Below are 22,652 nucleotides of genomic sequence, written 5' to 3'. Positions count from 1 at the left end.
AAGGTGGGCCGGATCTACGAGTTTTTTCGTAGACACTGGTAATTCTAGTGTTAATACATGTTAGAGTATTTAGAAGAGGACTGAAAATACACACACAACTTGAGGAGAATGATAAAATGTCACAGTACTTCCTGAAGTTCAATGACATGCTGTCTGCTGAACATATAATGGGAGGTACCCAGAAAATTTATGGAGGTTAGGCATGCTGAAATGCCACCTCTACTAAGTCATCTGGCTAAGGCACTTAGTCACGTTAGCTCTTTAAATTAGTCAATACTTTGATCATGAAGAGGCTTCAGTTGTTCTGCCCATGCTGACTTTTAAACTGCCTTGCAGCTAAGTAAAAGAGTGGCAACAGCCTGAGACAGGTCATGATATGGATGTTTTTGAGGCCCAGCCTATTAAACATTACAGGGACCTATTAACAACTCGCTTGTCTTCAAGGGAAGTTTTAGGTGTCTGTTCTGTTTTGTCATCCTTTTTTCCTGCTACTTAAGGTCTCCCAAATTGTCTATCACTTAAGATTCTCTGCTTTTGTTATAACTGACTCATCTCACCATCTTTAAATGTTTTTCTGGCATTCTAGCAGGGAAACTGATGCAAGTATCAGTTAAGTGCAATATTTCAATATTTTTACATTTTATTTTAGTAAGTGGTATTTAATTGATCAAAAAGCACCTACCTTGTTGGACAATTTTAAAATATGCAAATAGTAATCATTGGTTAAATACTTGTGTGGTTCCCTTTAACCAAACTATTGCTCTTAAACTGCATTTTTTTACATTGTTTTAGTCCTTTTGTAGTGCTAAGGGCAAGCTGTTTCTTAATGCAGATAGTAGTAACAATTTTATACTGTAAGGTATTTTTAAATAGCAGACTTGTTGAATTTATCGTAACCCAGAATCTATAATGAACAAACCTTGGGCTACTAAATGTGTGCAGGGACAATGCCGTTAACAAGAGCACTGCTGCTTGTTGAGTTTTGTGAGAGTTTCAGAGAAGGGCAGATCAGCACATTGACGAGTTGCAATGGCCAGCTAAAACCAGCGGTCATCGTGGCATTCTTTCATCCTGATGAGAGAGCTGGTAGAATACAAGCAGAAAGCTTGTGGATGAGCAGTAGGTATTCATGGGAAGTGTCAATTATTTTATACTTTTGGAGTTTTGGAAGTTAAGTGCGTGGAAGTTGATTTCCATGAATCCTAACTGGTGATAAGAAAATTGTGGAAAGATGTGTTCAGATTTTTTTCTGTTTCTTAGGGTGAAAACTTTTTGTCATGGATCATCACTTTTAAATAATGACCTAAAATGGTTAACTGATGAGAATTCACATTCTCCTCGGTTAGAAGTTCATTTAAATGATCATTTTAAGGAAAGTCATGTCCATTTGTTTGATGCAGTTGGGTTGAATTTCATGGACATTATTCAATACAGGCTGTTAATTGAAAACGGTACATTTAATTTGCTAGTGTTTTGAAAGATTTACCTCACAAAAATGTTGCTTAATCTTCACATTCACAGTATGTTCAGACTTATCAAACATTTTAAACAGTTAATGACCTATTGTAAAATTTTCTGGAGTAAATGTCCACAAGAAACCTAGGGACCAAACTTTGTTTGCCTTGCACAGGGCTGCGGAGTCAGTAGATAAATCCTTCGACTCAGACTCCGACTCCTTAGTTTCTGGTACTTCTGACTCCGACTCCTCTGTATTTAATATGCTAATGTATTTTCCATGTTGATTTAAGGAAGGCAACCTACACGTCATTTAACTACAGAACTAATGGCTAGGAAGTTGACTCTCTTACCGTATTGGCCAATTTATACAAAAGACAAGAACCCCTGAACATACATCAGGCCATCGCACATGCCTCCACCTACATCATTACACTTGTGTGTAATTACACTAAGTTTTTAATCATTAATTTCACTGCAGTTTTTTGCTGTTAAAATATTCATTTACTATATTCAGTTGGTTATTCATCAGTGTACTAGCTAGACATTTGTAATTCTTGAGATGTAATTATAATTGTGGTTTACCATTTTAATAATGCAGTTCTTGTAGGGGTGGGCGGTATGACCAAAATTCTATATCGGGTATTTTTCTAAATTATCCTGGTTTCACGGTATTCGACAGTATTTTTTTCCCCATGCATGAGTGGATGTTAACCACGTTTTCCACTGCATTTACTGCTGTAGACTGGCTAAGAATAACCTATTCCACTGTCATGAGCATTGTACATTGTATAAAAAAACATTTTAATGTGCACACAAGTATTAATACAGGTTTGCATGGCCCCATAAAGTGATAGTTTTCAAGGGGGTGGCACTAATGAAGAGTAGGAATCTCATTGCATGACAGATGCAGTCAAAATATAAAACCTTTTTATTGAACAAATTTTGCAAACTTTTTTTGACAACATATTTTCAACTAGTGACTTTTTAAACAAATTTACCATTATTAAACTGCATAATATTTAAACTAATAGTATTATTACTGATAGTTGCACTATTCGACTTCAAGCCCAGGTGCATTACACAGTATTCACCAAATTAAATTAAAATAAAATAAAACTGGTGCAACTTGGTGCTGACATCATCAACTGAAACATCATTTAGGCAAATTGCATTAATATGGACCTTGCTTCAAGCTAAACTATATACATAAATAATAAAACTGCAGCTTGCATTTATAATGCTATTTGTGGTATAGCCCTATGAAATCGTATTAGGGCCACAGTGAAGAAAAAAAAAAAATACGGACACGAAAAAAAAACTAAATGTCGAGACTAACGTCGACATGTTGACTTTATTCTCGACATTTCCACTTTAATTTTGACGCTTATGTCGAGATTAAAGTCGACATTTCCACTTTATTCTCAGTTTATTTTATAATTAAAGTAGAATGTCATAAACTAAACTTCATCCTAACATCAATGTTTAATTTACTAGATTTTCTCAAACCCCGTCATAAGTTAATGCCGCACATTAAATGCTTTGTGTTCCCCGACCCAGTTAATCACTACGCTTCTTAAACTGACTTCCTCTGCACTAAGAGGAGGCAGCGATCACTGCACAGAATCCATTCACTTCATGATATTCCTGCTCTCTGAACATTTAGAATGTTAAGATAAATACTTGATATCATTTTCATGATGAAATGCATTAAAGCAGGTATTAAACCTGCACAGTAGTGTGGCGGTAGTGCTGCTCACTTGCACTAAGGGGTCCCCAGGTGTATGTTCTGTGTAGAGAACATACAGGTGTGACGAGGCTCCAAAAAACTGGGTGTATGAATGGGTATCGCACAGGTTTAACTTAAATATTGTGTAAATGTTGGGTTTGTGATCTGCTGGTCGGAGACACGAACACAATTCAATGGATGTTCTTCTGAGTGGGCTTTCTTTATTGCATACGTGCTCTCTATCTGACGTATCAAAACCCTAGTTCCTATCCTTTTTCTTTCTCCACATAACCAATCCCCACACGATAGACGTCTTTGTGAAATTAAAACTAGTTATAATCTTAGCCCACGGAGTGTTCAGAACTTTAAAAAATATCTTCGTTACACATGTTTAATTATGCCATCCATTCAGGGTTGCGCCCATCCCAGCATGCATTGTGTGCGAGGCAGGAGCAAATCCTGAATGAGTCGCCAGCACATCGCATGGTGAATACGCGCAAAACATACACTAGCAGGGTCAATATAACGTAACAAAACCCCACATCCTACATGACTTTGAAAGGAAACTGAAGCACGCCGAGTAAACCCACCAGAAAAACATGCAAATTCAAGGCAGGGTACACCCGAGACACCCTTGCTGCGAGGCAGCAGTGCAACCTCCACACCGCCGTGCCCCCACATGATTAATACATGCTTTAATGCATTTCATCATGAAAATTAAATCAAGTATTTATCTTATTATTCTAAATGTTCAGAGAGCAGGAATATCATGAAGTGAATGTATTCTGTGCGGCGATCGCTGCGGGCGCCTCCTTAGTACAAGAGGAAGTCAGTTCAAGAAGCACGTACCAATTTAACATGGCTCGGGGAACATTTAACACAAAGCATTTAATGTGCTATATAACTTATGACGTGGTTTGAGAAAATCTAGTAAATATTCATTTTACGATGTTTAGTTTACAATGTTCTACTTTAATGACAAATTACGAGAATAAAGTCATGTCTACTTTATTCTCATCATAAGCGTCAAGATTAAAGTGGAAATGTCGAGAATCAAGTCAGCATGTCGTTACACTATTACACAGTACCCAGGTACATTACACAGTATTGAAAACAAATAAAACCAGTACAACTTGGCTTGCAGTATTATCCAGTAGTATAGAAACAGTATTTATACATTTGAACATAATGGTCCACATCCGACCTTTTAAAACCAAAGTATCTCCAGGCAGCGGACGTGACTCCTTTTTTTCGGCAAAAGTTCTTCTGTGTCATCATGTTCAATTTTATCGGCTTCAGTTTCGGAATGTTCTGTCCATTTTCACCGCGCAATACCTACACTACCACTATGTATTTAGTGGTGTAGCAGTGAAAAAGAGCCCCCGCGCAACACCTCTGTGATTAGTGGTGTAGCAGTGAAAAGGTCCCCACTTGAACAGTTTCCCACTGCGCCACGTTCCGAACGTCGTTTAGGCAATTTAAACCAGTGTTGCAGTATAAGAAAAATCCATATCATAACAAAAAAACTGTGTTCGGTATGAACCGGTATACCCCCCAGCACTAAGTTCTTGTTTCTTGACAAAACTTGCAATACATTATAATAGGCATAAATAACACGGTACAACTCTTTAAAAAAGGTGCAAATGTATCAAATGTTCATTAGGTTGTTCATCAGGAAGACACAAAGCCAACAAGCTTATCAAGTTTACAAGTAAGACACATTTTGCTGTTAAGCTAATATGTCTGTTTACTATGCAGCAATTTCAAATTATTTTTTTAATTTAAAAATGTAAACTACTGTACTTAAGCTTGCAGTCTAAACTCTGATAAATGGTGTCCTGTTTGTCTTAATTGACTTTTCCGATTCCTCTTCCTCAGTTTATTAATCCACTTTCTTTAATGTAAAGGCTAATATTCCAATCTTGCTCTCTGTTTAAACAAGTCTTGATGTTCTTTGCTTACACTAAAGGAAGTTTGTGTCAAAAAAGACATGCTGGTTCTTTTTTTGTGATAGACCAAAGTATCAGTCTCTGATCGAGCCTTTTGTATGTAAAATTGGCCGATTTAGATCGGCATCCCTACTTAAGCCCCACCCCCCCAGTGCTTACCTCCGTGGGTTAGAGTGCAAAAGTAGGTAATATGCTAGTGGTGTAGTACAGTAAGTTATCAGATTGTTCCTTAATGCTACCCCAAAGAGAGGTGTTAGAAGATCCTGGATTGTTGTAAATCCAGGACTGAGATTTTTTTTCCCCTGAGTTATCCCTCCTTTTGAAATATATATTTATTTTAAATCCCACATAACTACTTTACTTTGAAGCATTTTGAAAAACCAAATGTCATAGCTGTTTTTAAATGATCTTAAATGCTTTAAATGATTTCCATTCTCTCTATTCAAAAAGATGCATTTTTTTTGTTGCTTTAAAACATGTAGCCTATGCATTTTTTATGAATAGGTATGATCACTAAGACATCATCTGACCAATATCTACATGGCTTTAAATTTTAAAGAACCTTGAACAGTCCTTTTAACTTTTTTAATCAATGTTGATCTCTATATTTTCATCCTGAAAATTCTTCCCAATATATTTTAACTTTAATTGTTTTGGACATTAATATCTTTATACAGTGCTAGGCTTAAAAATATTGCTTCAATTTTGTCAGGAGATGTAAAACATCAGACAAAGACCGAGTCAGTATCTTTTCTGCTATGTAAGGCAAAGTGAGGTTTCAAGACACCATTTTTGCAGTGAAGAAAACACTTATCCAGAAGTGGAGATTTTTAAGCTCTTGCTTCAAATTGGTGTGTAGTGAACTTTATTTTTTTTAACCAGGTGAGAGCAGAACGTGTGTTTAAATAAGATTTTTGTAAGTCTTTCTAAAGCAATTAAGCAGTTTACAGTCTGCTGCAGTTTAATCCCAAAAACATTCTGGAGAAGGTTTCAAATGTTCAAGCCATGCAAAAAACCTTTAAATGTTTATTAATAAACACTACACTGTTTTATTGAACTGCCTTTGTGCACAGAAGACACTAAATGTTATAAAATTTTTGTTGTCTTGAAATTCTTTTGAAATGGCTCAACATTGATAAAGATTGTATCAAATGTGTATCACCCTTTGGATTGTGTGTGGGTTATTTTTTGGTGTGGTAAAATTTTCACAAAGCAAGATTAATATCGGGCTAGGCTGATTCAGGTTTTCCATAAAGCGATGTGCCATGTTGAGACAGCATAATGGAGTGCTGTGAGCAAAAAAAACATTGTAAAAAGAGGTTATGTAGCATTGTCCTTAAGCAAGTTTTAAATTGGATTATTAGCAGTTGATTTACATTTGTTTCCTCAATTTTGCTGCAGAGGATATTGAGCTCTTGTGAATCAACCCTAACCATGCATCCCCTCCCCCCAGCTAAAGGTGTCCTAAATATAATTAACATTTACAAGTGTGATTGGAAAGGGAATTATTAGACCAGGAAAAGTTTTTCATTAATTATAAGTTATCCAACCAAAAATTGAATGTTCCAGGAAATTTTGTTGTAATCTTAAAGATTGTTACACTGTATCAATTGGATAGAATAAGAGACATGTGAATACTTGCAGATTTTGAAAAATTTAGATACCAGGTTTTTAGATGTTTAAATTATAATACTTTTCAACTTGCCATCTGTTTGCTCGATGAAGGCACATGTAGCACCCTTAATAGGCAATACATTTTCTTAATTATTGGTCCTTAGCCAGGCTGAGGTCAGAGAATCTTTTCCATAGTATGGTCATATTTTGGGGTGGGAAACGCATGCTTTTGAGTTAATATTTTTAGTGTAGATTTAAACACTTGTTCAAAGAGTAACAAATAGTAACAAATACTCTTAATTCTTAGTAAATGTAAATGAATTTTTTTTGGAAGCAATACATTTGATTTTCTGACCTGTTGTAAACAAAGTATTCCTCTACTTTACCTATATCTGGCATGATTGTGGAATCTTTCTCTAAAAAATAAATGCAAAAAAGTTAATTTTGTATGATCTTATTGTGACAGTTATTCTTATCTAGCAGCTTTATGCATTTAAAATAAAAGCCTAAATATGCTGACATGTTGGCAGAAAAATGCAAAACCGCCATACCCATTAACTTCTCTAACAATCGGAGTCATTATATTATCTGCATGTCAGTTCAGTCAGGATCTAAATAATATAGAATTTTCACCTTTTGTTTTTCAGCTTTTTCTTATTGACTTTGGTTTGGCCAAAAAATACCGGGACAACAGGACAAGGCAACATATACCTTACAGAGAAGACAAAAACCTCACTGGCACTGCTCGCTATGCAAGCATAAATGCACACTTGGGGATTGAACAGAGGTAAGCCTTTTTTTTTTTTTTTTTTTATGCAAACACTTCGTTGTTTGTCTAATCATTCTTCATTTCATTGCTGGAGTAGACCTTTTCCTTTTTTCCTAAACCCTATTCATATGGCTTTATTGATGATGCAGAGTCATGGTCTGCTAAAGCACACCTGTTTTGCTTTCAGAAAATAAAATTCTTAGAGATCAAAATAAAGGTTGGACAAAAAAAAGCTAAGATTAGACCTTGTCTCTGTTGCATTTTTAACGGGGTGGATTGTTTTAGGGAAGACAAAATACAATTTTTTTTTTTTCCCCCCCTAGGATTGTGTGTTTAAGAATGGTGGTTAACATTGTTACTTTTAGTTGAGCTTAATTTTATGTCCCGAGCTAATGACATGTAGTAATGTAAAATGAATTTAGTTCTTGGAGTTGAAATCATTTAATTAAATCAGCTGAACCATTGTTAATATTTTGGTTATTTCAGTATATCTTTCATACTTCGACTGGTAGAAGGAGTAGAGAGAGAGAAATTGCATGTTACCAACAAATGTTTTGTTTTAAAGATACTAGTTGCCAGGTATCTATCAAATTACATTTGTACTAGAAACGTAGACCCATATTCTGCCCAGGTAATTCTAATTTATTAACTAAAAACTCAGCTTATAATTTTTACAATGTTGATCAATTTTATTGCTGCCTTGACCATTACGAGCTTCTTAATGGAATTTAGGTCCGGTGTCATTTGAGAGTGTTATGTGGGAAACCTTTTGATTTAATTCATTCTCAGTAGTGATTAGGTGTTGTAGGGTTTTGGGAATTGCCACATACACATTTTTATTTGATAGCACGAATCCTAGTTTGATGTGTTCAGTGTTCATAATCATATACTGTACTGCTGTCTTTTGAGTCCAGTGGTCATAAATACTAAAAAATGCTCAAAGAAAAACAATAAAGCAAGCATTCCCTGCCTTGCTGTGGTTCCCCTTTTGAATTTTCCATTCCCTGCCTTGCTGTGGTTCCCCTTTTGAATTTTCCAGTATGTCGAACTTTAAGTTGTGGAGTCTCTACTGCATCCATGAGTCTCCAGCATGTTGTCGAAATAAAGTTCGAAGTGTTGAGTTAGTTGTTTTAAACCTACGTTTACTTCCAGTACTGAACTGCTGGTACCATACTGTTTTTAAAAACAGTTTTTCTGTGCTTTTCTGGTACGTGTATATAATGCAACCATTAGTATACAGTAATCCCTCCTCCATCGCGGGGGTTGCGTTCCAGAGCCACCCGCGAAATAGGAAAATCCGCGAAGTAGAAACCATATGTTTATATGGTTATTTTTAGAATGTCATGCTTGGGTCACAGATTTGCGCAGAAACACAGGAGGTTGTAGAGAGACAGGAACGTTATTCAAACACTGCAAACAAACATTTGTCTCTTTTTCAAAAGTTTAAACTGTACTCCATGACAAGACAGAGATGACAGTTCTGTCTCACAATTAAAAGAATGCAAACATATCTTCCTTTTCAAAGGAGTGCAAAGCAAGCAGTCAAAAAAAAAAAAATCAATACGGCTTTTTGGCTTTTAAGTATGCGAAGCACCGCCGGTACAAAGCTGTTGAAGGCGGCAGCTCACACCCCCTCTGTCAGGAGCAGGAAGAGAGAGAGATAGCGAGAGACAGATAAAAAAAATCAATACGTGCCCTTTGAGCTTTTAAGTATGCGAAGCTCCGTGCAGCCTGTCCTTCAGGAAGCAGCTGCACACAGCCCCCCTGCTCACACCCCCCTACGTCAGCGCAAGAGAGAGAGAGAGAGAGAGGAAGAGAGAAAGTAAGCTGGATAGTTTCTCAGCCATCTGCCAATAGCGTCCCTTGTATGAAATCAACTGGGCAAACCAACTGAGGAAGCATGTACCAGAAATTAAAAGACCTATTGTCCGCAGAAACCCGCGAAGCAGCGAAAAATCCGCGATATATATTTAAATATGCTTACATATAAAATCCGCGATGGAGTGAAGCCGCGAAAGGCGAAGCGCGATATAGCGAGGGATCACTGTATTCATTATCCTCTACTAAGACCAAGTTCACAGGGCTAGGGAATTAGAAGAGAGAATGCTTGGTGAGTATGAACATGCTTTACTATTTTGCTGGAAATTTTCTCCATGTCCACATGGCAGCAGGTAGTTTCTCAGCAAAGCCAACCGGTGTATGCCAAGCTGAAAAACTTAGAATAGCACCTATTTTATCTGTCTGTCTTTTTGAATAGGTGGAGGTGTTTTATTTTGATGCAACTCTCGATTTGTTAGCATGGTCTAAAAGTCAGAGTGGAAGCATATTGGGTGTCACTTGCTAGATTTTTCATCCCTGTTGTATGCTGCTATTAACAATGGCTTTAGGTGGAATGTGATAGCCAGTCTCAAGAAAACTGGTTACCTCTTTAATGCCAGTGCCTTCATCCATGCTGATTTGGTAACTTGTCATTACAGTAATCCCTCCTCCATCGCGGGGGTTGCGTTCCAGAGCCACCCGCGAAATAGGAAAATCCGCGAAGTAGAAACCATATGTTTATATGGTTATTTTTAGAATGTCATGCTTGGGTCACAGATTTGCGCAGAAACACAGGAGGTTGTAGAGAGACAGGAACGTTATTCAAACACTGCAAACAAACATTTGTCTCTTTTTCAAAAGTTTAAACTGTGAGAACAAAGCAAGCAGTCAAAAAAAAAATCAATAGGGCTTTTTGGCTTTTAAGTATGCGAAGCACCGCCGGTACAAAGCTGTTGAAGGCGGCAGCTCACACCCCCTCTGTCAGGAGCAGGAAGAGACAGAGAGAGAGAGCCACAGAAAAACAAAGTCAAAAATCAATACGTGCTCTTTGAGCTTTTAAATATGCGAAGCACCGTGCAGCATGTCCTTCAGGAAGCAGCTGCACACAGCCCCCCTGCTCACACCCCCCTACGTCAGCGCAAAAGAGAGAGAGAGAGAAAGTAAGTTGGGTAGCTTCTCAGCCATCTGCCAATAGCGTCCCTTGTATGAAATCAACTGGGCAAACCAACTGAGGAAGCATGTACCAGAAATTAAAAGACCCATTGTCCGCAGAAACCCGCGAAGCAGCGAAAAATCCGCGATATATATTTAAATATGCTTACATATAAAATCCGCGATGGAGTGAAGCCGCGAAAGGCGAAGCGCGATATAGCGAGGGATCACTGTATATACATCGTTTCAGGGATTTACTCTAGCCAACAGAAGAGGTCATTTTACCTTACTGGCGCTGCAGCCTTTCAGTTAGTGTGCTAGTGGTGTTTGTGGTATTGTAATACATGCCTTGTAGATGTACTACTTTATTTTAGTAGTTTTAAAAGTATATATTGTGCAGTAAAAACCTTTACCTAGGGGCACTTAAAAATTGACCTACATATAGTACACTTTTAGTTTTGTTAAAGGCATAGTTTCTGCTTGGTGTAAAACATAGACTTGTATCTTAAGCCCACCTTGTATCTTTTTAAATGAATTGTCTTTAAGTCTATATCTGATGGTAACTGAATCTTTCAGGGAAAATTTTATCAGTTGTATAATTTGCTTATACTTTTGGTAGCTGATTGGCTTATCTAAATGTTTCATTAAAGACACAAGAAAACAAAAATTGCCTTAATTTGCTTTTTTATCCTCGATGTGTAATGGTGGGCAGCCTGGTCAGTTTCCAGTAGTGTTGTCCTCTTAAACCAAGTGTTTTCCTATAATACAACATTCAGGTTAACTATGAATGTTGTAGTTCTATGTAGCCAATTTTAAAAACTGCAGTAGAAAAAACATTAAATGAATATATTAAGAAGCAATAGGGACTGGTAACATCAGATGTGTTTTGTCTAATTACAGCTGTATTCTATATTTTTCTAACTTGGGTGTAGTCTGAATTAGCATAAGCCACCTTGATTTGGGGTGTTCATAAGAAATGTATAAATTCCCTAATGATGTAGAAGTGTATAATCAAAATAGTTGTGAAATATTAATGTGTTTCAGTTTAAAGGTTAAGTCTAAATATTCTTCTCTAATAGGAGGTCCATAGAGGGCTGTATCCTTATTAAAGGATCAAAACTAACCTCATATTTGTAACCACTGACATTGAAAGTCAAAAATAACTAACCCATGTGCTTGCGAAATTTGTCATTTGTAATTTTCTGGGAGTTAATCTTACAGGGCTGGGACCCCAGTAAAGAATCAGAAATTAAAAATATCGTATTTGTGATCAGCAACTGCAAAGTAGCATAAAATGACCATCCCCATGTCTGCATTACTTATCCCCATTTTTTTCAAAGCTTTGTGAAAGGAATAACTTTGACCCTTTGTATCTCATTATGGGGTTAACCCCTGGGGGCGTTTGAAGTGTCATGCTCAACATCGTCCTTCTGATCATTTAATCTGAAGGCACCTATTGGTTTACTCTTTATCATAAGGGTGTAATTTCCCGCACAATGTTATAGGGCCAGATATAGGGGAAGAACCCCAAAAAGTTAAATATCTTAAAATAGACATTAGAATGAGTTGAGCAGTATGTGTGTGGGATTTTCACATAGTGATGAGTTGGGAGGTGTCGGACCACAAAAGTGATTTCAAAGCATTAAGAGGAAGAACATCAAAATATTGGAGCAACATGGGCTCCTGCCTTTAATATTCATGAGTTCTGGTAAGAAACCAGACTTTATAAAGTGTGTGCATCTCTATATAAAGAAGTGACTGGAAAAGGATCCTGAGGCTTGTGGACTGAGGGTGTAAGATGGGATCTGTTTAGTGTCTGTATACCCTTCACATCTGTGCTTTAAGATAGAGAAACATTGAGTAGTAATTTGTTTTGAAACCTACCGGGCTGTTAAAAGTGCTTTGTGAGAAAATGGATTAAGCTACTGCTGTGCTGGATGTTCTCTGTTGACATTTTATAATCCGAAAAATGGTTGAAGGGTGTCTTGGACATTCTTCTTTGAAGGTCCTCATTACCTAGCCAATTTATAACTGTTCAGCTACTACGATTTTCATGTGTTTTACCTTGTAGTATTGGTTCTTAAATTTAGCTTGTTTTCATGTTAAGTTTGCATGTGGCAAACTTGGATCTTATTTTTACTGTTGTATACGGCTAACATTTACTGTAAAATTGTATTTTTTTTTTTTTTTTTTTTGCCTCTTCTAACCATATTCTTGATTCTGTCTCTTGTAGCCGTCGGGATGATATGGAGTCTCTAGGATATGTGCTGATGTACTTCAACAGAACCAGCCTGCCGTGGCAGGGATTAAAGGTAGGCCAGGCAGGTACCCAAAGGTTCATAGCAGATTTCATGAATTTTGATCATCTAGCTCTTAACTATTTTAAGTTTATAGTTTAATGCTGATGAGTGAAGATTTTTGCAAGTACTGTAAAATAAAAGTTGAGTCTGGAATATACGTAAGAATATATATTGTAGCAAGTAAAGCAGTTCTGCTAGTCTGTGTGCTTTGGAGAGATGAAACCTAAGATTCCTAAAATTTAGTTCATTCTGTCATTACTAGGAATTTCACGATTCATTTTTTAGGTAATATTGCAAAACTTAGGTTAATTTTTTGTTTTTGTTCTGAAGTAAATAACATTTGTTTTTACATGTGGGCATACTGCATTATGAGGTTTTGTGTGAAGCAGTACAATATTGATGTGCAACTTGTTGTTCAAGTATGTTTCACAGTTAACAATAGAGGCAGAAGAACAGTATTACCACAGCTGAAGAAACTAAATAATGGAATTACTAGAATATTTGAGTCATTGGTCTGCCTCTACGTAGGTATGGACTGTTGTACCATTTAGACTTCCATTGTTTTGCAAAGTATTAAGTTCCCATCATTGTTTTCCTAGGAGCAGGTGGTACCTTTTGTATTTTAATCAACCTTAAAGCCTTCACAATTTTTTCATTTTATTAAAAAATGTAGTCAAGGAATGAAAAAGAGTAATATGTAATTTACCCTAAACTACAGTGAGGAAATAGTTTAGTTCTTAGAACTGCTTAATCTGAACTTGGATTGTGCACTAATTGAAAGCCATGAAAATGCATTGTTCTCCACTTGCATGACTTGGGTGTTCTTTAAAAATGGCAAACTAATACACAAACACAAATCAGTGTTGCACAACATTTTATATTCTCGTCCACATGTTCCGCAGGCTGCCACAAAGAAACAGAAGTATGAGAAGATAAGTGAGAAGAAGATGTCTACTCCTGTTGAAGTTTTGTGTAAGGTATGTAACGGCCTTAAGTCTGGAGAAATATTTTGTATGCAATACCTATATACTCATGGCAAAAATGGAATACAGTTATAAGAAATATATATATATGAAATTATTTTTGATTAATTCTAATATCTTCAGCTCTTGTGAGCAAAATAAATACTATGCAGGGAAAATTATTATAGTGCTCTTTAAATATGCATTATGTCTGCTTCCCATTCCTGAGATGTTCTGAAGCATTCACAGGCTTGCATCTGTGCTGCTTTCTTTTCAAGTCCTCTTTATAAATTAAAAAAAAAAACTAACACTAGAATCCCTGAAGCCAACGAAAATATTTAATGCTGGGCCACCTTAAATTCCCTCACACCTCCTCATCAGTGTCTGTTTTGCAAAAGTGTCAGTCCGCACCGACAGTAGGCAGCCTGCACAATCATTCCTCAGAGGCAGCTGAAGTCAAGTCAGATGCAAAATTCTCAAGAGTTGAAGTCTCTTTATCTGGTAGTTAGATGTCTGAAATTGTATAGGGTAAATACATCGATATTTGGAATACATACATTTCATGTGTGTTCCTTGTCTGCAGTGATCTGTGTAAATGTAGGATAACAGGAAATGCAAGGCAAGAAATGTTGAACACATAACTAAAACTTTTTTCATGTTATAGTAACGATAAAATGCTGATGTGAAATGTATGTGTGAAGTCTGAAGTCCAAATATCAAAACACTTTCAGGAAAGGTATAATAAAACAAGTGTGATTTTATTCGAGAGTATAACCGAAGAAAAACATTATTCAATTTACATGTTGCTGTCAATTTGTAAAAACTGAAGCCCAAATATTAGTCGATACAAAGTAAAACCTGTCCGCATAGCTAGTGCAGAGGTAAGAACTGCTGTCTTGTACTCAAGAGGTTGCAGGTTCGATGCCAGGTACTCCCAGCACTTACCGTTTTCAGTAGTAAGCTGCTATTACTATTATATAATGAAAACATACATTTGATCCAAGTATGTAACACCCAGTGTAAATTTTTGCTACTTGTAAAAGATATTGCTGAAGGGATATAAGCAGACACACAAACTCTGGTGTCTTGTTTTATTGGTGTCTCGTTGTCGCTTTAATTTTTTTAAATTTAGTTTTATTCTTGAATAAGCACACTTGTTTTGTTATACCTTTGCAAAAGTGTTTTTTATATTCAAGTAACCACTTGAATGACAATGAAGTGTTAATTCCAGCCAGCAATGGTTTTTTTTTTTAAAATCCTCTGCAGATATATTTAAAACTTGCTTTTAGTGTTTTAATATCTCATTGCGTTATTGGCAGATAAACTGTTAAAGTAATTTGGTGTCAGTGGGTGGTTTAAGCCAGCACAGTAGTGGTACAAGATCATAAATGGTGTGATGAAATGCTGCACTTAAGGTAGGTGAAGAAATGTGCTTAATGGCATCAGTTGACCACTCGCAGAATCTGTCAAGTGTGCTGTGTGCACTCATATACAAAGGTTAAAAGAGGATTGTGGTTGTGCATAAAAGCAGAGTCCTCTCACAAAGCAACTTGCTTAGATGCATTGCATGTATTTAGGTTTGGGGATGCAGGGTGGTGATTGGCTAGATAATGTTCTAAAAATTTAAGTCATGCATGCTTGTGTATATAGGTTCAACTTTACTTGCCTATCTTAATATGCAATTATTGCACATTTTATTTTCTTTGTGTCCTGGGTAGGATTTAGGGAGTATTAAATCAATTACATGAAGGGAAGAAAATACAAGTAGGCTAGGAGTGTAAAACTTTTTTTTTTTTTTTTTTTTTTTTTACACTCTACCTAATAGTCTACTTGAGACTTTTCATATTAGCGGGCTGAAGTTTACTTCTGCCATGTTGGATCAGTAAATAAAGTACAAGTAAACAAAAAATGACCACATATCAAAGACAAGTCACTGCACCTGCATCCAGACAAGAAAGTGGTTTCTAAAATGTTATAGGAGATAAACTTATGTTCTCTTGGATTTATCCATTAAAAATGTTGTTTTGAAGTTTAAGCATTACCATTAATTACTTTGTACTGCTCAGAAATAATCTACAAAATGCACAAATGTTATATCCCCCAAACCCATTCACTTAAACATAATGCTTGAAAACTCTCTTCTTGCTTGTTAGGGATTCCCAGCAGAGTTTGCTATGTATCTGAATTACTGCCGTGGCCTCCGATTTGAGGAAGCACCAGACTACATGTATTTAAGGCAACTCTTCCGTATTCTCTTCAGGTATTTGGATATTTTTTTTATCTATTTGGATAATAGGATTTTTGATTTTAACTGATCTTTTCCTGAGTAAAAACATTTTTAAGAAATTTGAATACTTGCATTGTTAGACTAGTTTGCAAACTTGAATAGAGGCTGGTACTTGAATCTTCAACATGTATATCAATATTAGAAAAATCTTTAAATTGAATATTTAACTATTAGCTAGGGAATGTTTGAGATTGTGTTGTCAGTTAACTTCATTTTAGCATTTGCAAGTAATTGCTAGTTTGCATTTGTATTGTTATATAATGTTTTGCTAGCTTGCTATCATTGCCCTTTGTCATTGCCAATTTCAAGCTGTTTAACTTAAAATATATATTTTCCTTAATGTTTAGTTTACCTTATTATATTGTTTCTTGAAAATGTCCTGATGTACTTGTCTGTTTCTAAGCATATTTTACATGGTTGTTAGTCTAAACTGATCTAGTCTGAAGTCTTAATATTTGATGGTGGTCTTTCTTTCACAAGATTCTGCTTTGATAGACTCCAGGAAAATTGAATTGTTTACTTACAGGCTGGCAAAGTACTTTAATAAATATACAGCTTTATTTATTTATTTATTTTTCCCGTTTCAGAACTTTAAATCACCAGTATGATTACACGTTTGATTGGACAATGTTGAAACAGAAAGCCGCCCAACAGGCAGCCTCCTCCGGGAGTCAGGGGCAGCAAGTTCAAACTCCCACAGGCAAGCAAACTGACAAACCCAAGAGTAACATGAAAGGTTAGTAGCAAAGAGCCAAGCGACGTTTTCTGTGCAAAATAGAGACACCAATTGCTTTTATTTCAAAAATTAAAGATTGGGCATATTTGTTTCAAATTTATTGCTAAAAGTCAGATCTAAGAAAAATCAAAACGGTGTTAGTTCAAGGAGTTGATAAACCAAAGTGGTTAATTCAATTGGTCTGTCTTGCAAAAGCAAAGACGTCCTTGGAAAATTTGACTACTAACTTTGAACCAAAAATGTCTGTTGTTCTTGTTTTGGTCAAAAGTTTTTTTATTTATCTTGCTTATAGATTAAATGTGAAACTTCTTTCTTGGATGAATTAACCTCTTTCTTAATGGGGTGTCCTTCTAAATTGTGAATAATCAAATCTTCCTGGACCTAACACTTGTTACTATTGATTGGAGTGCAGTAAGTCAGGTGAAGGCATTGAAATGTTAAAGCAGAAGGATTTTCTAACCAAAAACTAACTTTGGGTTTGTATGTTACCGATTTAATTAAAAGTCCTGTTTCTATTTTTGCACAACCTGACTGAAGAGAGAGGAAATGTTCTTTAAGCAATTGTTCTCGTTTTGCTCCAGGATTTTCATGTCATTTCCATTTCATTTTCAAATTTAGTTTGAGTTTAATATGCATTATAATTAAGTTGAGAGCTAGTGTGTGTGTGTGTGTGTGTGTGTGTGTGTGTTTATCTGCCATTGTTTGCAAGTTAACATATGCATGAAAAACAAATTACAATGTTCTTTTGACGTTCTAGTCATTTAAATGTTGGTGCTTGTTCCATGTGACAAATATTTGATCATGACAAATGTTTACAATTTTAATGCATTTTAGTTTTTTTGTTTAAGCATTTTTGGTGGTGGTGAACTTTCCAGCATCTGAAGACTAATTCTAAACCAGTAGTAATGATCTTAAATTAGGTTATTTACTGGTTGTTTTGGTGTCTGTTGATGAAATATCAGGAAGTATTTGGTAACAACTGGAATTGTATCAAGCTGAAAATATTGGCTTTTAAATATTTTCTGTAGAGAAAAGCCAAGCAAAATGACACCTTTTATTGGCTAACTAGAAAGATTACAATATGCAAGCTTTCGAGGCAACTCAGGCCCCTTCTTCAGGCAAGATTATCTTGCCTGAAGAAGGGGCCTGAGTTGCCTCGAAAGCTTGCATATTGTAATCTTTCTAGTTAGCCAATAAAAGGTGTCATTTTGCTTGGCTTTTCTCTACATTCATAATGGCTAACACGGTACAACACCCTAGTACTACAAATATTTTCTGCAAATATTTGGTTAATTGGAGAAACCTACGTGGGGGGGATACATTGAAGTCTAGGAAACAGTTATCGTCACTGCTGTGCTGGAGTGCTTCTGTCATTGCACTTTTAGTTAGTTTAAAATGAGTGTACCTTGCAGGGTGTTTCATCCAGAACAGTATGTGACCTTACTGGCCATTCTTCAGTTTCTAAGTATGATTATACTTATAAATAAACTGAATTTGGAATTGGATCTTCATCTTGAAAGATACAGACTTGGATAGCAATATCAGAAGAGACAAATTTTTAAGGCGCAAAACTCTTTTCAGAGAACTGGAACCAACTTGAGGATAATCAGTAGAAACTTTGCAGTTTTCCCGTTTTTCTTTATTTATAGGTAATTGGTCATTTGAATACTTGTAGGTAAGTTGATTCCACAATCTTGAGATGAATTTAAGCAGCATTTCTCTGGTGTTAGTCTTATGGATATCCGCACGTTCAGAGAGAAACTGCATGTCAATGATGATCTATTCACTTGCACTTTTGTGGCATAACCAGGGATGCGCAGGTTGCCTTTTCCTTGACATTCCTTGCTCTTGTTGCTTATTTATATCGACTTCACAACAGGTAGTTCTTTGGGCTGGATGCAGCCAAATGCTTTGGGGTTGTTTGCGTAATTGTTTCTATTGTATTATAAGAAATTATTTTCGTATTAGTTTTTTTAAATTATACAAACACCCCATTTGTTTCTCCACTGGTGAAGCTGCTGTTGCGGATTTCAATTTTCAGTCAGAGCTGTTGCATTTTGTAAAACTGACTGTACAGTGTTAGATCCACAAGTTGCTTGAGTACAGCCTCATTTTTGTAATTTATAGGGTCATTGTCAGAGTACAGTAAAACAAGCAACGTTCTGAATTAAAAAAAGCTTGTAAGCATAGATAGATAGATAGATAGATAGATACTTTATTAATCCCAATGGGAAATTCACAATGACTTTGAATGTCATGTTTCTCTTGCAAAGGTGAAGGATTTCTCTTCATTAACTGACTGAAGAGCATGTGTTTAACCAGAATGGTGTAACAGTGATTTAAGTGCTTCAGTCTATAGAATATTTTTTACATATTTGCACTTTTGCATCTTGATATTTTCTGGGACTTTGACAATAATGATAGACAATATTTTGATTTCTTTAAAACGTGTTTATAAGTCTTAATATTGCTTGGTCTTGTTCATAGGATATCAATTGCAGCTTACTACTGAGATTAATGTAAACAGTTTAAAGAATTTATTTACTTAAAACTAAACCTAAATAACACACACATTAAAATCACTGACCTATAGGATTTACACAAAACATGCACGAAGACCAAGAAAACTTGAGTATTAAGCAGATACCCTTAATTTAAACAACATAATCCACAGGGAATAATATATAAATCATAATTGAACTACAGGGCCTGAACATTAGTCTGGATAAACATAAACTGCTCTGCTGTAAGGTCAATTGTGCAGCATACAAGCAAGAATAAAAATTATATACTATAGTGTAAAAATCAAAAGTTATTTCAAATACTGCACAGAATACAAACTATAGCATTTGTACACAAGTTGTCATTTATTGCACAAAGATACAAGCCTATGTCCAAAACAAGGATGCCTCTTTCACTTGTTAACCCATAGTGCACTGACAATGTTAGCCCAGCTGTCTGTCGTCATGCAAACCATGTGGTCATCTTGCAGTCATGTCATGCCATCTTTTGCTTTTCTTCTCGTACGGCACTTGTTTGCCGAGTGTTTTTGTGCATGTGCCTTGATTTAGACCTGTCATGGAGAACGGAGTCCTGAAGCTTTTTGTATTCTTATTCTGTGCAATGGTTAATCTGCAGATGGTGAAACAAGTTAGTTGTCGAGCTGTCTTTAATGGCAACTGATTTTCTATTTGGTTTGTAGATTGCCGTCTTTTGAGCAACATCAATTTTTTCAAAGCCAACCCACCGCCGCGAGAGTGATGATGATCTGTGTCTTGCAATTAGATCTGACGTAGATTGCGAGGCTTTTTTATCCCTTGGCGCTGTTTGCTCACTGATTTTTAGGCAGCTATGTGCTGACAGTGCACACCAATGCCCTTGCTTTTTGCAGATACGCAATTGTCTGTCTTGTAAGGTTACACGAGACAGTAAATGTGTAGACTAACGTGTTTTTTGACTTTTTGTGCAAAGCTAATGATATATTCAATAATATTAGATCACACATAGTTAAAACAACAATTAAGATATTATTGTAGACAATAAATAAATATAGGGAGGAGTGGTGGCTCTGAGGCTAAGGATCTGCGCTGGTATCCCGAAGGTTGCCGGTTCAAATCCCCATCACTGCCAAAAGAGATCCTACTCTGCTGGGCCTTTGAGCAAGACCCTTAACCTGTAATTGCTCCAGGGGCGCTGTACAATGGCTGACCCTGCGCTCTGACCCCAAGGGGTATGCAAAAACTAACAAATTCCTAATACAAGAAATTGTATAAGGCGAAATAAAGAAGATATTGCACACTTCTAGTCACTACTTTGAAAATTTGTTAGGGAGTAGCACAAGTAAGTCTTATCCATGTTGCACCATATCTCTTGGAGGCAGGTAGAGATGAGATTTGCTTAGAGCCCCCTGCTTTAGATATTAAAATTGGCAGGATTAAAATCTGCTGTAATTTGCTATTTTATGTAAATATAAAGTTTACATTTATGTAATATTTGATGTATGCCTTTATCTTCCAACATAAAAAAAAACAAAAAAAACCTTAAAGTAGTTTTTCATTCATGGGTGGTGTGGTAGCTCTGAAGCTAGGAATCTGCACCGGTAATCAGAAGGTTGCCAGTTCGAATCCCGTAAATGCCAGAAGTGATTCCACTCCGTTGGGCCCTTGAGCAAGGCCCTTAATCTGCAATTTCCTATTTTTCATTTTAAATTGTTCCTTGTATTAGCAGTTTGTCTTGTGTTCATACCCAAGTGTTACGAGAGTTAAGATTGATGCATGATAGCTTTTTCACAAATGACTGCCTGGCAAAATTCCTGTGCTTGTTGCTAATCTGAAAAATTGGCAAGTTAAGTTTCTAGGAAAACCTTTTCAGTAGTGTGAAGTTTTAGGTAATGCATTAATTTGCAGAAATTGGATGCCATGGACAAAATTAGTACTGATTGTGGTTTAGAGAAGCCCACCGGAAGGAGCATAGTGCTGTAAAAACTAATAACTTGCACTCACAGAATAATTCTGGTTGTCTGTGAGCTGAAACAAGAATTATGCCTACTAACTTTACTACCAGGAACATTCAATAGAAAGTCTGAAGCCTAAGAAATGTTGTGTATTTCGAATAACTTTGGGCTCTGAAACACAAGTAGCCTTGCTTTGTTTTCAGAACATCTATAGATGACTTCTGAAAGATTAAATGTTTATAAAAACATGAGTTAATAAACTCTTTTTAGTTCTGTATGAGACTAAATAGACAGACATTGATGTATATCAACAAAAATATTTGCCACAGTTGTAGAGGAATATAGTTTGTCTTGAAATTGTCTTTTTTTTTTTTTTTTTTTTTTTTTAAACATATAGAAGTGACTATAAATGGTGAAGACTAATAAGGTTTTTGTAAAATTGATAATTCATGGCCGTTTGGCTATTTACCAATAGACTCTGCCTCTTACAGTAATGTTATTAATCCTTAATGTTTCAAGCAAAGCTTTATAGTGAGATTGAGGTGTATACACTGGATTGTTTGTGTTTGGGTTCCAGTCTAAGACCTACTTTTGACAGTTGCCCAGGTCACATTACACTCTGCCCAACTTCTTCCTGCAGTTGGTGGACCCACAAAGCTAACTGTTCAAATTCTCGTGCTTCGGCATCTTACAACATAAGTGCTTACTGAAATCTGCAACTGTTTAAGCTGAAAAAAGGAGTTCTGATACTGTTAGTAACAGAGCAATTATTTGGGTCTCAGTCACTCATTTCATGGCAGGGGCAGTAAGTAGCTTGGTAGTCAACAATGATAAGTCAAACATAACTGCAATTTAAATAGGCAAATCACTAGTTCTAATCAGGATATCATCGCCCTGCAGTTCTTGATTTATTTTAATTATGGAACCATTGTCTACTTGGTTAAAAAAAAAAAAAAAAAAAGTTAGAAATCAGAACATTATAAAGATTTTTAGATAAAAATCAAAATTTAATTGGAAATATTAAAAATATACAAAAAATCAGATTTTATTAATATAAGCAGTGTGAATTGTGATTTCAGGAGAGGCATCTTAATTACTTTTGTGTATTGTTTTTGTTTTAGTGTAGAGTGAAGATATTTTCATGTTAATCTGTGCTGCTAAAATGTAATGAACAATGGCCTTTTTGAATAAATTAGTATTTTCTTTTAAGTTGCATCAAAACTTGTTTAAAGAAACTTCATCAAATTTTACTTTAGTTGTCTGAGTTGATTAAATTTCAGCTTCTGAAGTAGTTTACTGGTTTTTCTTTAATATTGAAAGTTTTACTGCAAGTTTACTGCAACATTTGTTTTTAGATAACAAATTTCTATTTTGAATATCCCCACTAATTTCATAGTTCCTGAAGAAAGTCATTCACAATTGGAATAG

The 22,652-nt window shown here is 35.8% G+C and overlaps 1 protein-coding gene across 4 annotated transcripts in view; it reads left to right on the top strand.

Moving 5' to 3' along the window:
- The window catches only part of csnk1a1 (casein kinase 1, alpha 1), a 74,658-nt gene that overhangs the window by 44,553 nt on the left and 7,453 nt on the right, over nt 1–22,652 (top strand). For 2 of the 4 annotated variants that reach the window (XM_028812947.2, XM_028812951.2), the window contains 5 exons: nt 7,395–7,534; nt 12,720–12,798; nt 13,689–13,763; nt 15,902–16,008; nt 16,623–16,771. In XM_028812947.2, the coding sequence (XP_028668780.1) occupies nt 7,395–7,534; nt 12,720–12,798; nt 13,689–13,763; nt 15,902–16,008; nt 16,623–16,771 (550 nt within the window). Of the gene's footprint in view, nt 1–7,394; nt 7,535–12,719; nt 12,799–13,688; nt 13,764–15,901; nt 16,009–16,622; nt 16,777–22,652 lie in introns of those variants that run through there. The other 2 variants (XM_028812950.2, XM_028812948.2) reach the window with 2 other exon arrangements.

The sequence above is a fragment of the Erpetoichthys calabaricus genome, chromosome 11, assembly GCF_900747795.2.
Source record: "Erpetoichthys calabaricus chromosome 11, fErpCal1.3, whole genome shotgun sequence".
NCBI classification, from domain to species: Eukaryota; Metazoa; Chordata; class Cladistia; order Polypteriformes; family Polypteridae; genus Erpetoichthys; species Erpetoichthys calabaricus.
Note: the sequence above shows the minus strand (reverse complement) of the source record. Positions and strands in the feature narration are given on the sequence as shown.